At 45.1% G+C, this 14,132-nt stretch overlaps 1 protein-coding gene across 1 annotated transcript in view; it reads left to right on the top strand.

The window, feature by feature from the left end:
- The window catches only part of spon1b (spondin 1b), a 381,373-nt gene that overhangs the window by 280,981 nt on the left and 86,260 nt on the right, over window positions 1–14,132 (top strand). Inside the window, exon 8 of the mRNA XM_078549401.1 lies at window positions 10,312–10,513. Coding sequence (XP_078405527.1) covers window positions 10,312–10,513 — 202 coding nt within the window. The remainder of the gene's footprint in view (window positions 1–10,311; window positions 10,514–14,132) is intronic.

The following is a 14,132-nucleotide window of genomic DNA, read 5'->3' as shown; positions in this document are numbered from 1 at the left end:
GGGTCATACACAAAGGTCCCTCAGCCCCTTGAGGATGCACGTCTCCAGCACCTTCCAAACTCACCTTATCCCATTTGTGACCACTATCCCCATGGCCTAACATGCCATGGCACCGCTGCTGCACATCCAAAGACTTATTGCGTCTTAGGAGGGTTTGTACCTCCACCACCCTTTCTGCCAGTGTGTCCCACATTACACTGTCCAAAAGGTCCTCAGCACCTCATCTGACAACCTCATGGCACTCAACTTAAATAAATGCCATCACGTTACTCATCCCTGCGCCAAGGGGAAATGTTGCCTTCTGTCCACCCGTTCTATGCCCCTCATAACGGTATGAAGGTCAATAATGTGACCTGTCAATCTCCTGTGCTCTACGGCAAATGTCGCAAGTGTGTGCAATGTTTCTTCATCACTCCAACTCTCCAGGCCAGCATGCATCCAGGTCAGAAACCTCTGCACTCTCCCCACTCCAATGCCACATAACATTCCATGTGGCATTCCTTAGGCCATCTGACCAGCCTGTCTGTATGCGCGTGTAATGTTTGGGCCTCCTCTTGACTATATACCACCCCACCAATGTTCGTCTCCTTAGGGTCTTGAAGGGTGAGCGACTTATGAAGCTGGGGGGGAAAGGAATGAAAGGTGTTACTGACTGAACGCTAACTGAATTTCAGCATCACCACCACATGGCCATGACCAACAAGTCCGGAGCCCCCCCACCACCACACCTGAGGGCGAAAACGTGCAACTTGCCATTTCAGCCAGCCAGGCACCAGCGCAGACACAATCACTTCGGTGGGGAATTTAACGTCGGCTAGTGTCCCGGGTCACAGTGGAGAGGGCACTTCACAATCGCTGGAGGAGATGGCAGGGACAGAGAGTGCCGATGGCGCCAGCAGCCGGAGGACTGCAGGGGACCAGGCAAATGCTGAGTCGGGCAGTGATGATGTGCCTCTGGAGATGTCACCAATGCAGCAGCTGCAGGACAAGCGGCAGGATGTGCTGGAGCATCTGACAGGGTTGCATGAGGGTGTGCTTCAGTTGGTCTCTGTGGTGGAGTCCAGGCAGAGTGTCAGTGACGGCATGAACCTCGGGACAGAGCTTCAGGCTTCCTCCATTGAGAGATTGGCGACTCTCATGGAGAGGGGCTTCAATCGGATTGAGAATCTTCTGATTGGGTTACGCTCTGACCTGCAAGTCCTCACAGCGCTAATGGCCACAGGTGGTCATTCGCAATATGGGAGATGTTCTGGGCACCAAATGTCCCAACTCGGTACCCATCCATCTGCGGCAAGCAGGGAGGTCCAATGTGACCTCACGCTGGCGCAGCAGCTGCCTGTCATCACTGCGAGCTCCTCTCAGAGCGTTCCGGATGGGGGCAGCAGCTCCTCTGCCCCTCTGCCAGTGACTGTTGCATCCGTTGAGGCTGCGACAACTGGGGAGGGGCCAGTTCTGGACCTGGCAGCTCCCTCCCAGGCGGGTCCAGCACAGGCTCCACGGGCTAGAGGACGGCCGCCAAGGTCATCGACACCAACAGGACAGCAGAGTCAGCAGGCTGTCTCACAAGCCACTCCGAGCGATGGGGCGACACCTCGACATAGCACCCGCAAACGTAAGCATAAGGCACGTTAGGCACTCCACGGGTTTGTCACTGGTGACTTTATGTTGGCCTTAGAATAGAGAACAAATAGTTATGTTTGTAAGAGAGACATTTGTGTTTGATGTTGGACTGAACGAAGTCCAGTTTTCTGACCATGGCTGAGGGTGTTTCCTTTGTGCTGCATTTCTATGTTCCACAGACATCTCATGAGTGTTTGAGTGGTCATTGATGTTTCTGTATTAAGCCCTTAGTTGCAGCTGATGAGGTGGAAGATGTAGCACTAAGTGCCACGTGTGGAAGCACCAGGCAATGCTGGTCCTTTCAGATCCATGTGTGTGGGGCTAGCTGAAGGTTCGCTGGATTAAATTGTCCCGGGTGTCCCTGCCTCCTTGGTGTAGTAGCGGGTCGGCGTGCTGCCCCTCATCATCGCCCTGTGCTTCCTCATCCTCTGAGCCACTGCTGGATTCATCATGTGCAGCCTCATCCACTGCGTCAAGGTCTTCATCGTCAACTGCATCCCCCCTTTCCAGCGCAAGATTGTGCAGAGCGCAGCATGCTACCACTATCACCGAGACGCGATCTAGGGGGTACTGGAGTGCGCCTCCTGAGCGGTCCAGGCAACAGAAGCGCATCTTGAGAAGACCAATGGCTCTCTCCACCACAGTCTTTGTGGAGGTGTGGCTCCTATTGTAGCGCTCCTCAGCTTCTGTTCTTGGATGGCGGAGAGGTGTCATGTGCCACCTTCTGAGGGGATAGACCTTATCACCCAGCAGCCAACCATCCAGCCGAGCCGGAACACTGAAGAGCCCTGGCACCTGGGAGTGTCTGAGGATGTAGGCGTCGTGGGAGTTGCCTGGGTACCTTGCACAAACTTGTAGAATCTGCATCCTGTGATCACACACTATCTGCACGTCCATGGAGTGGAAGCCCTTCCTGTTGACGAAGGCACCGGGCCCACCTGCTGGTACCTTGATGGCCACATGTGTACAGTCTATTGCACCCTGGACACGGGGGAAGCCAGCAATGGCTGCGAAGCCTCTGGCTCACTGTGTCTGGCTTGCCTGGTTGCAGCGGAAATGGATGAAGGTCAATGCACGTCTGAACAGAGTGTCTGTAACCTGCTTGACACAAGTGTGGACAGCTGATTGGGAGATACCTCAAAGATCACCCACCGAACCCTGGAAGGAGCCAGAGGCATAGAAGTGGAGGGCAACTGTGACCTTCAGAGCCGCTGGAATGGGGTGTCCACCCACACAGTTAGGGGCGATCTCAGGGCCAATCATCTGACAGATATAGTTGACTGTCCCCCTTGAGAGATGGAGCCTCCTTCGGCACTGCACCTCAGTCATATTGAGGTAGCTGCTTTGCCGCCTGTTTACCCTGGCAGCAGGATAGTGGCATCTTCTGTGGACCCTTCCAGCATGGACAACCTCTTGGCCCTGCGCCCTTGTGCCTGTGCCTGGCCTCCCAAAGGTGGCTCTCCTGGAGGCTGATTGTGCACTCTTGGCCTCCTCCTTATTCTATCCTTCCCTTCCTCCTCAAGAACATGAACAACCCCTCTGAGGCCACATATCCCGCCAATGCATGAGTTTTGATAAAAAATCACCTACCCGCCTGCCCGTTGGGCCCGTGCGCCGAGCCGAAGTTCGCACGGGCCCCTCAAAATCCTCATCGATTGGCAAGTTAAGGGCCTTAACAAGGTCTTTAATTAATGGCGGGCGTATGTCGCGCTGCTGAGCGCACCCGCCGACCTATATATTGCGATGCCACGCACTGACGTCGGGACGCTTGCGCGACATCAGCGCGCAACATTTTAAACGCTGATGTGTGGGCTCCGCTACCTGCACGTAAGCCAGAAAATTCTGCCCGTGGGGCTTGTCTTATGAGGAGAGATTGAGCAGTTTAGGCCTATACTCGTTAGAGTTAAAAGGATGAGAGGAGATCTAATTGAGGTATACAAGATGCTAAAGGGGATAGACAAAGTAGACGTGGAATGGATGTTCCCCCTTGTGGGGCATTCTAGAATGAGAGGCCATAGTTTTAGGCTAAGGGGTGGTAGATTTAAATCAGGGATGAGGAGGAATTACTTTTCTCAAAGGGTCGTGAATCTGTGGAATTCACTACCTCAGAGTGCAGTGGATGCCGGGACGCTGAATAAATTTAAGGAGGAGATAGACAGATTTTTAATTAGTAATGGGTTGAAAGGTTATGGGGAGAGGGCGGGAAATTGGAGTTGAGGCCAAAATGAGATCAGCCATGATCGTATTGAATGGTGGGGCAGGCTCGAGGGGCTGAATTGCCTGCTCCTGCTCCTAGTTCTTATGTTCTTATGTTACAGATCCCTGAAGTAGGTAGATCAGGTGGTTATCGTTGTAAGGTTTTGGCGTGGTTTTATAGGTTTTATTAAGGTATTCATGGTCTTAGGTAGTTCAACAGTAAGCATTTATTAACTACTAGAAGCTATATGCATAGGTACAGTAAAGGTCCAAGCTAGGAGCTGTCTCCATGCTTGCTTCTACACACGGCTCTGTCCAACACTACATTGATCCCTAGGAATGTGTCATATGTTCTCTGTGTGAGTGGTGCTGTGCTCAGTCCCACATTAATCTTTTATGTGCCAGAACCTTATACTACTGTTAAGAAGGCATACGGGATACTTTTTTTTAATTAGCCAAGGCATAGAGTATAAGAGCAGGGAGGTTATGTTAGAATTGTACAAACACTAGTTAGGCTACAGCTGGAGTACTACGTACACTTCTGGTCACTGCATTACAGAAAGGTTCTGATTACTCTAGAGAGGATACATAAGAGATTTACAGGGATGTTGCCAGGAATGGAGAATTTTAGCTGTTGTGGGAAAATTGAATAGTCTGGGGCTATTTTCTTCAGAACAGAGGAAGCTGAAGGGAGATTTAATTGAGGTCTATAAGATCATGTGGGAATTAAGTGGATAGGAGGGACCTATTTCCCTTCTTAGAGATGGCAATAAGCAGGAACATCGATTTAAATTAATTGACAGAAGAAGTTGAGGAGAAAAATTTTCATCCAGTGGGATGGTGGGAGTCTGGAACTCAGTAACTGAAAGGATGATCATCTGGAAACCCTCATCAGATTAAAAAAAAAACTTGACTAGGCACTTGAAATGCTGTAACATACAGGGTACGGATCAAAAGGTAGAAGGTGGGATTAGGCTGGATAGCTCTTTTTAGGCTGTCATAGACACTGAATTTCCTCTTCTGTGCTGTGAATGTGCCACATTCCTGTGCTTGCATGAGACAGTGCCCTCTCTGGCAGATAGAAATTCCAAGGTATAAGTTGGTTCAGAGACTCTTAAAACATCACAATATGTTCCTGGGCAAGTTTGGATAGAGTTAAAGAACAAAGAGATTGCAGAAATAAAACCTATCTGCCTCATGGGCCAAATTGTCTCCTTATGTGTTGTAAAATTCTGCAGTCCTGATTTTACCATTGGGGATGTGGGTAATGTAGGGGGTGGAACATGAAAGGGATTTGTGTTCAAATTGGGCACCTATTTTGTAAATCTGCCTGAAATCAATGGAGTGCCAAATCGTGGGTGTGGGTGCAGGGAGTGGAGATGGCTTTGAATGCTTGTCCAACATGAACGCCCCCTTTCACCCATCACAAATCCCGTTAGGTTAAAATTGGTGCTTGTGATTCTGTGTAAAGTCCAAGGGTACGTACACATTGGTGATCACATACAGAGCACTGGCACTTGCAGGATTTTGGCTTCCCTCTTCCCATTCCTCTCCAATCCCCTTTGCATCTCCACCATCACCATATACAAGTTTGATAATTCATCATTTCCTCTTCACGCAAAGGCTAGCCAAAATCTGGAACTCTTTCATCCAAAAGCCTGTTGAGGCTGAAGGGAGTTGATTGAAAATTTCAGATCTGAGACTGATAGATTTTTGTTAGACAAGGATATTAAGGGTTGCAGAACCAAGGCTGGTAAATGGAGTTAAGATACAGAGCAGCTATGATCTAAGTGCATGTCAAAGCAGACTTGTAGGGATGAATAGCTTCTCCTGTTCTTTTGTTCCTCTAATGTTAACATATTTATGGTGGGATGAGCAAAATAAATTACTTTCACAAGTTAGTTTTGTAGTCAATAACAAGGGCGAACTTTAATTCTCTGTCACATTCCTACTCTGACTTTTCTGTCGTGGATCCTCTTGTGAAGCTCAGCGTTAGCTTGAGGAACAGCGCATTGCCTTTCAGTTAGGCACTTTGCAGCCTTCTGGATTCATCACTGAGTTTAACAATTTCAGATTATTCATTTAGGGCAACATTTTCCCCCCGTCGGGGGGAAAGCGCAGGAGTGGGTGCAGGCGGGCGGGTTTCCGATCGGCACCCCCCGGTCGGTGGCATGCCGCCATTTTATGTGGGCAGGCCAATTAAGGTCCGCCCAGCGTGACGTCCACCAGGAAGCGCTATGCGCATGCTGTGCGGGCCGGGGGGGGATTCCCTCAAACGGGAGTGCGCTCTTTCGCGCATGCGTGCTGAACAGCGCACAGATCTCCCTGAGGCAGGTCGGCTCACATTTTAAACTTTAAATAAAGCTGAGAAAAAAATTTCCCTGCCATGTCCATAACTTTTATTTTAAAATGTTGTGAGTATTTTAAATCCTCATGAAACCTCATCCCGCCTGTGGATGAAGTTTCATGTTTTTTCAGAAGCCCGCTAGGGCTCCTGGCCTGCCCACCAACCTCAAGGTTGGACGGGCAGGTCCATTAATGACTTCAACTACTTTGTTAATGGCCTTAATAGGCTGTTGATAGGTCGGTGGGAATGCAGCCGACTCGGGTGCACGCCCGCCGAACTGAAAGTCTGAATGATGTGCCATGACGTCAGGACGCGCGCCTGGCATCACCCCACGTCATTTTACCCGTCGGCGAGCGGGCCCCGCCCCCGCTCGCTGACTGGAAGATAGAGCCCTTAATGTCGGTCAGTCGTACCTCTTTAAAAAGGGGATACTTCAGTGAAATTGGTTTTCAATGTCATCCTCAGTCATCCTAATTGCCGATTAAAAGAGTAGAAATCTGTTTTGGTGTTAAAATAATTAGGTGATAATATAGCCCTACTTGAATAGATTATAGATTGCACACCATCAGAAGAATCATGCACCTAAACCATAGTGAGTAGATATGGTTGTCGTGGAAACCAGAAAAAGCAAAAATTAAAGATAAACTTCAAGACACACTTGAAATGATTAAAAGCTTATGAAATGACACTTCATTTGATTAAGTTGGCATCTTAACAGATACTCAAAAACAAGATTTCCATTACGGTAATAAAGTATTATTAATATTTTCAGTTGAAGACTTTATTCCAAGGATAGATACAGGTGAAAGTGTTTGTAGCATTAAACTTGCACCACAACAGTGGGACATTGGCCATTGCCTATTTCAAGTACATACAACTTTGAGGTCAAGAGCATTCAGTGGTGTGTTAATAGCCTAGAAATTACTGCTGGGAATTCAAATTTAGCACAATTGTGTGTCATCCCATTGTTATTTTAATAAGGTTATGAACCCATCAATGTCTCTTTAAGAATACTTAAAATGGATTATTGGCTTTGTTTTCCTGCATCTTTCTCCATCCGTATCTTTAAGAAGACCAAAACCATTGTCTTCAGCCCCCACCACAAACACTGTTCCCTAGCATACTAGCATCCCCACTCCTGGCACTGGTTGAATGAGACTGTTCGCACCCTCGGTGTAAATCTCCTCCACACCCTCTCGAAGGCCTTGACATCATTCTTGAAGTGTGCTGCCGAGAATTGGACATAATACTCCAGCTGGAGTCTAACCTGTTCTTTATATAAAGGTTTCACATAACATCTTTGCTTTTGCGCTCTATTCTGCTATTGATAACGTCAAAGATCCCCTATGTCTTTTGAACAGCCTTCTTAACTTCTCCTGCCACCTTCAAAGATTTGTGTGTGCACATCCCAGCTCTCTCTACCTCCCCTTGCACTCCCTTTAAAATTATACCATTTAGTTTATATTGCCTCTCCTCATTCTCTCTGTCAAAATGAATCATTTCACACTTCTCTATGTTCATTTTCATCTGCCATATATCTGTCTATCTCACCAGTCTGTCTATGTGCTCCTGAAGTTTGTTGCTATCTTCCTTATTCTTTACTACATGTCTAAGTCTTGGGCCATCAGCAAACTTTGAAATGATGCCCTGAGTACACAAGTCCAGGTCATAAAATATTTATAAAAAAAAGAGTGGGGTTCCCAACACTATCCCTGCGGTACACCACTGTACATTTCCCTCCAATCTGAAAAACAGTGATTCACCACTATCCTCTGTCTTCTGCCTCTTGTACAATTTTGTATCATTAAAGCCATTGTCCCCTTAATCCCATGGGCTTCAATTTTTGGACACATATCTATTATGCCTTTTGAAAGCCTGTATACACAACATCAACCACACTGCCCTCATCAACCCCCTCTGATACATTATCAAAGAGTTTCATCAAACTCATGTTTTTGTTGCCTCCAGATGACTCAACCCCTCCAATGCTGACCTGGCCAACCTCCTACCTTTCACCATCCATAAACTACAGCTCAACCAAAAAGCAACAAAATTATGTTAAAATTTATATACCTTGGATGGAGAACTGTGTCAGGGCGCCACACTTCAGGAAGGATGCCAAGACCTTTGGAGGGATTGCAGAAGAGGGTAACTAGAATGGTGCCAAGGATGAGGGACTTCAATTGTGTGGAGAGACTGGAGAAGCTGGGATTGTTCTCCTCTGAGCAGAGAAGTTTAAGGAGGGAACTTAATAAAGATGTGTGAAATTATGAAGAGTTTTGCTAGAGTAAATAAAGGAGATCCTGTTTCTCAATAGCAGGAGACTGAGTGACCAGAGGAAACAGATTTAAGATAACATGGCAAAAGTGCCTGAGATTTTTTATGCTGTGAGTTGTTGTAATCTGAGATGCACTGCCTGAAAGAGTGGTGGAAGCAGATTCAATAGGGAACTGAATATAAGTACTTTAAGGGTAAGAGTTTGCAGGGCTATGGGGAAAGAGCAGGGGATGTGGAACTCATTAGATAGCTGTTTCAAAGAGCTGACATAGACACAAAGGGCCAAATGACCTCTTGTGCTGTATGATGCTATGAATCTATGGAAAAGGCTCCTAAATGCTGTTTCTAGTCTCCTGTTTTGTTGGTTGAAGCAATCATAATGATCTTATCATTAGTTAATCCTACAAGGGGATTGAACAAAGGAGTCAAGACCAAATTAAGTTTTCAGATCAAGTGGAGATAGAAGGTGAAGATTAAATTGGGCCATTGCACACAAAGATAATCCTGTCCCAGTTTTAAAAAATTCTAGTCTTACATTCCTATAATGACTTCAGATATCCACACCTATAATGAAAAACAGCTCTATGTAAACTTGTCACGCTGTAATGGCACCCTCTACCATTGGTGGTACTGCAGCCTGACAAATTTTGCATGGAAGCTGCCATTATAAATGCAGAATTTATGGTGCAAAATATTGCCACGGAGTAAAACATTAAATAGATTCCATGAAATACCCTTTATGGAATAGACTGTTATCAGTGTGGAGATTGATATGACAGGAATATAGACTTTGCTTGGAACATACTGACCTCTGTATTGAAATTCTCATTCTGCAACTCTCAACACAGGAAGAGCCAAATCATCAAATTCCCCCATCATGTCAAAACACACACTCTTGTGTTTTTAAGGAAGCAATATTGAAAGAAAAGTGAAAGGGCAAAAGATTATCGCATTGGTGAAATATCAAAAATAAAAAAATTATGAGTGGCATAGATAGGGTAGACAGGAAGGAACTTTTCCCCTTGTTGGAGGGATCAATAATCATGGAGCATAGATTTAAGGTAAGGGGCAGGAGGTTTAGGAGGGATGTGAGGAAGAATTTTTTCACCCAGAGGGTGGTGAGAATCTGTAACTCACTGCCTGAAAGGGTAGTAGAGGCAGAAACCCTCATAACATTTAAGAAGTATTTGGATGTGCAGTTGTGATGCCATGGCATACAAGGCTATGGGCCAAATGCTGGAAAATGGGATTAGAATTGTTAGGCTCTTGTTTGACCAGTGCAGACTCGATGGGCTGAAGGGCCTTTTTCTGTGCTATAGACCTTTATGACTATGACTCTATGACTATAAATGCAACACACCAACCAGTGAGACAACTTTATAGATATGGAACTCATGAATATGGATCTTAAATGTTGTGTCTTTAAAAGAAATAAGGACTTAGGAAAGAAAAATACATCACAGAGTAATGAATGAGACGAACTTTACTAATGAGTAACTTCAGAGCCTTCCACACTCAGACCACCTGTGTGTTTGCGATGAAGTTAAATCTTAATTGACTAACCAATCTGTACAAATACCAGGACTGTCCCCTCTCAATATATCTCAACATCAAATGGTAGGGAAATTGTCAAACTAATTGGCGCCGCATTCAGTTGCAGGTCAAAATGTTTGTCATGTGCCTAAATTATTAAACATCAATGCAGGAAGTAGCATTTGGAGCTAAGTGACACTTGAAAATACAGCTCAATTCACGAACACTTGTTAAATGGCACTTCAACGATATTGTCATTGTACTGTTCCAATATACAGTGCTTGAGACTTTATTTTTTGTTTCCTTTCCTCTGCTTTTTTAAAAAATGTTTTGTGCAGCCGGGCGGCTCCGTCTGCAGAGTTCTCCGTTGACCATACACGGCACCTGATGTCCTTCCTGACGATGTTGGGTCCCAGCCCAGATTGGAACGTGGGACTATCAGCAGAGGATCTCTGCACCAAGGATTGCGGTTGGGTGCAGAAGGTTATTCAGGATCTGATTCCCTGGGACGCTGGGACTGACAGCGGAGTGACGTATCTGGTAAGCTATAGACTAATTTCTCAGTGGCTTTGCTTAGAACTCAGAGAGTAACTGGAATCTCAGAAACTTCTCTCAAGCCTGTTCATTTTGACAGGAAAATGGGAATAAAGCTTTTCTTTAACTAGTGTGTCTCTCATACCACATTATGCATTATGGAATGCTGATTTACCCCAAAGTCATTCAGTGAATGGTATATGACCAGATTTCCCCATCTGTCAGCTTTTCAGCTTTTTCTTCCTGCATAGCTACTTTCATTTTAAACATATATCTGCCACCAGGGCCTTCCAATGTTGATACGATGATACAAACTCTTCTCATTTAAATGTTGTCATTATATCATAGCCAGAAAACATCAACTTGCATATAAATGTCCCAGGCACTTCAGAGGAACATTATTAAACAAAGATTTGGCACTGAACTACATCAGGAAATATTAGCACAGATAACCAAAAGCTTGGTCAAAGAGGTAGATAATAAGGAGCATGTTATAAGAGTAGAGAGAGGTAGAGATGCAGAAAGATTTAAGAAGGGAATTCCAGAGTTTAGAGCCCAGGCAGCTGGTGGCATGGCCACTAGTGGCGAAGTGATGGAAATCAGGGACACCCAAGAGGCCAGATGTTTAAAAAATTCATTTATGCAATGTGGGTGTCACTGGCAAGGCCAGCACTTATCATTCCTAATTGCCCTTGGGAAGGTGGCAGTGAGCTGCCTGCTTGATTACAACTGAGTGGCTCACTCGACCATTTCAGAGGGCAGTTACGAGACAGCCACATTTGCTATGCATGGGTCTGGAGTCACATAGAGACCAGGCTGGATAAGAATGACCAATTTCCTTCCCTAAAGGATGTTAGAGAATCAGATGTTATTTTATGACAATCCCATAGTGTTATGGTCAAGCACAGAGATGTTGGAGGGCTGTAGGGCTGGAGGAAACTACTGAGATAGGGGAGTGGCAAACACCAATAAGGTGAGTGACCAACTAGTGAGTTTCTGATGCTTTGGTTGAGGGATGAATAAAATAAATCCGGAGCTTGCGTTTCAAAGAAAGTAGAGAGGCAGAGCAGATTGAGGGATGAATGCTAGCCAGCACACCCTACTTCTTTCTGTTTAGTTACCATCCATCTGAATAGACAGGTGGGGCCTCAGCTTAACATCATCTGAAGGGTGCGATCTCAGCTCAGTGCTAGTAGACAATGCACAAGTTTCTTTAGACCAGTTAGGAAACATGGATGCACAGCCATATCCAGTCCGTCACCATAGCAACAAAAGGAGCATAAAAAAAGATAAAAATGTATTTCTTACCCTCTCACCCCACTTGTGGGTACAATCTTCACTCTAGGACTTCAGCACAAAATCTAGGTTGACACTCCAGTGCACAACACTGAGAGAATACTGCATTGTCAGGGATGCATTCTGCAAGGTTAGATGTTAACCAAAGTCCCGTCTGCCTCCTCGAGTGGATATCAAAGATCCTGTGACACATTTTGAGGAAAAAGGAGTTCTCTTGCGCCTTGACCAACATTCCTCCCTCAATCAACAACACCAAAAAAACGATTAACTGGTCCTCCAGTACGCTTACCAATTGTCGAACCTTGCGGTGTGGAAATTAAATTGGCTGCCGAGCTTGTCTACATAACAATAGTGATTGCACTTTAACAAGGATGTGATAAGTGGCTATGGAAATGCCAGCTCTTTCGTTCTTAATCAGGAAACTTACCAGTTGTTTTATTAATCTATGAACCACTCTGTTATATTTTTGTCTTCAGAAAAGAACTAAAATTCTGAAGGGTTTTATGGATCTCAGAGAGCCTAAGGGTCACTCAAAAACAAGTAAACATACAACGTTCTATTAGTGATATTAATTCAATGCCCTGTTTTTTTGGTTCGCATCCAAAAGCAATTGCAGCATGATCAAAATTCTAGGCCAATTTATTTATGCAACATTTTTCTATCCAACATTGCAACAGAGGCATTTATTTGTTTACTAAACCTTTTTTGCTAAAGAGCAGGTAAAGCATTGTAGGGAAGTGTGAAACTTTTAACCACCTGTGTCACTGGCAGTCAGGTTCGAGATTAGCACTTCTAGACAGGGGAGGATCTGCTGTGAATGTTTTAACCAGTAAGGATGCAGGAACATAGGAAAAACAGGGGGCCATTCAGCCCCACAGGTCTGTTCCACCATCCTGGCTGATAGTGGCTGATCTGTAACTTAACTTCATATACTCCTTCGGCTTGCTGCTGCAACATTCTTTTGCCTCCGAAACATTCTTCATGACAATGAGGTCCGAAACCCAATATCAGGGTCTTCTTGGACATTTAGCACATGGCGCTAAAATGTGGCTAGAAAAGGAGGGGGAGGGGGCCAAAAGTGCGCAGCCCTGAATTTAACCCCATTGTGTGCTCATCCTAGTGAAGCTGTTAACTGATCACAAGACAACAAAAGCCACATCAAAGCCTATGAAGCAGAACTGAGTAAATCATAAATTCAAAGAATCTTCTAGCACAATAAGGGGTCATTTCGTCCATCTTGAAAGACTCTTTGGAGTAACAATCCAATTGACCCCATTCTCCCTGTTCTTTCCCCATAGCCCTCCAAAACTTTCCTTTTCAAATAGTTATCCAATGTCCTTTATTCCCTAACCCTGAGTACCCTTACATAACAAAAATCTATCAATTTGAAATTTTCAATTTACTCCACCCCGCCCCAACCAACCTCAACAGCTCTTTGGGGGAGGGACTTCCAGATCGTCACTACCCTTTGTATGAAGTGCTTCCTAACATCACCTTTGAACCTCCTAACTCTAATTTTAAGGGTATATATACCCCTTTGTTCTGGGCTCCCTCCACCTGAGGAGATGATTCTCTCTATCTACCCTATCTATTCTTCAATTCTTCTAATCGTCTTAAACATCTCAATTAGATAACCCCTTAATCATCTACACACAAGGGAATACAAGCCTTGTCTATGCGGCCTGCCTGCATAATTGAACCTTTTTGGCCTCGATGTCATTCTGATGAAATTGTGCTGCATCCCTTTACCAAGTATCATTCCTAAGGTGTAGTGCCCAGAACCGAACACACTTACTGCAGAGAGGTTCCAACCAGAGCTTCATGTTGTTGCAACTGAAAAGGTTAAATGCGAACCGTCAGGAGACGATTGTGGTACATTGAAGTACGATCATTGCTGTGCTTTAATCTTTGCTTATATGAAGGTTTTATTGCGATATCCTGCTGTGCACGGTTGAAAAGTAGTTGGGAAAATGAGGCTGAGCTGGGCTGGATTCATTATTATCTCAGGAAAGTCATTACTGTTGCTCTGTACCATATGCTACATGATGGTGCGAGCAGAAGCTGACATGAGCCCTTTAAACCACATCCTGAGAAAATGAGTCTCATCTTTCAGCACAGTTTGTTGACATATAATCCAATTTGTTTAATTTTCTTCTTCTTTATGAACGATTTCCCTCCTCATTTTTTCCCCTCTCCCAAATGCTACTAATCTCTGGACAACTTACTTCAGTCAACAGGAAAGGGAGGCAGCTCTTAATTCATGAAGGAGACCATCATACGTTTTATGGCTTTCTGAAGTAATGTGCACTTAGTCCTGTTCCTCAATCCT

The sequence above is a fragment of the Cetorhinus maximus genome, chromosome 9 (assembly GCF_964194155.1).
Source record: "Cetorhinus maximus chromosome 9, sCetMax3.hap1.1, whole genome shotgun sequence".
Classification (NCBI taxonomy): Eukaryota; Metazoa; Chordata; class Chondrichthyes; order Lamniformes; family Cetorhinidae; genus Cetorhinus; species Cetorhinus maximus.
Note: the sequence above shows the minus strand (reverse complement) of the source record. Positions and strands in the feature narration are given on the sequence as shown.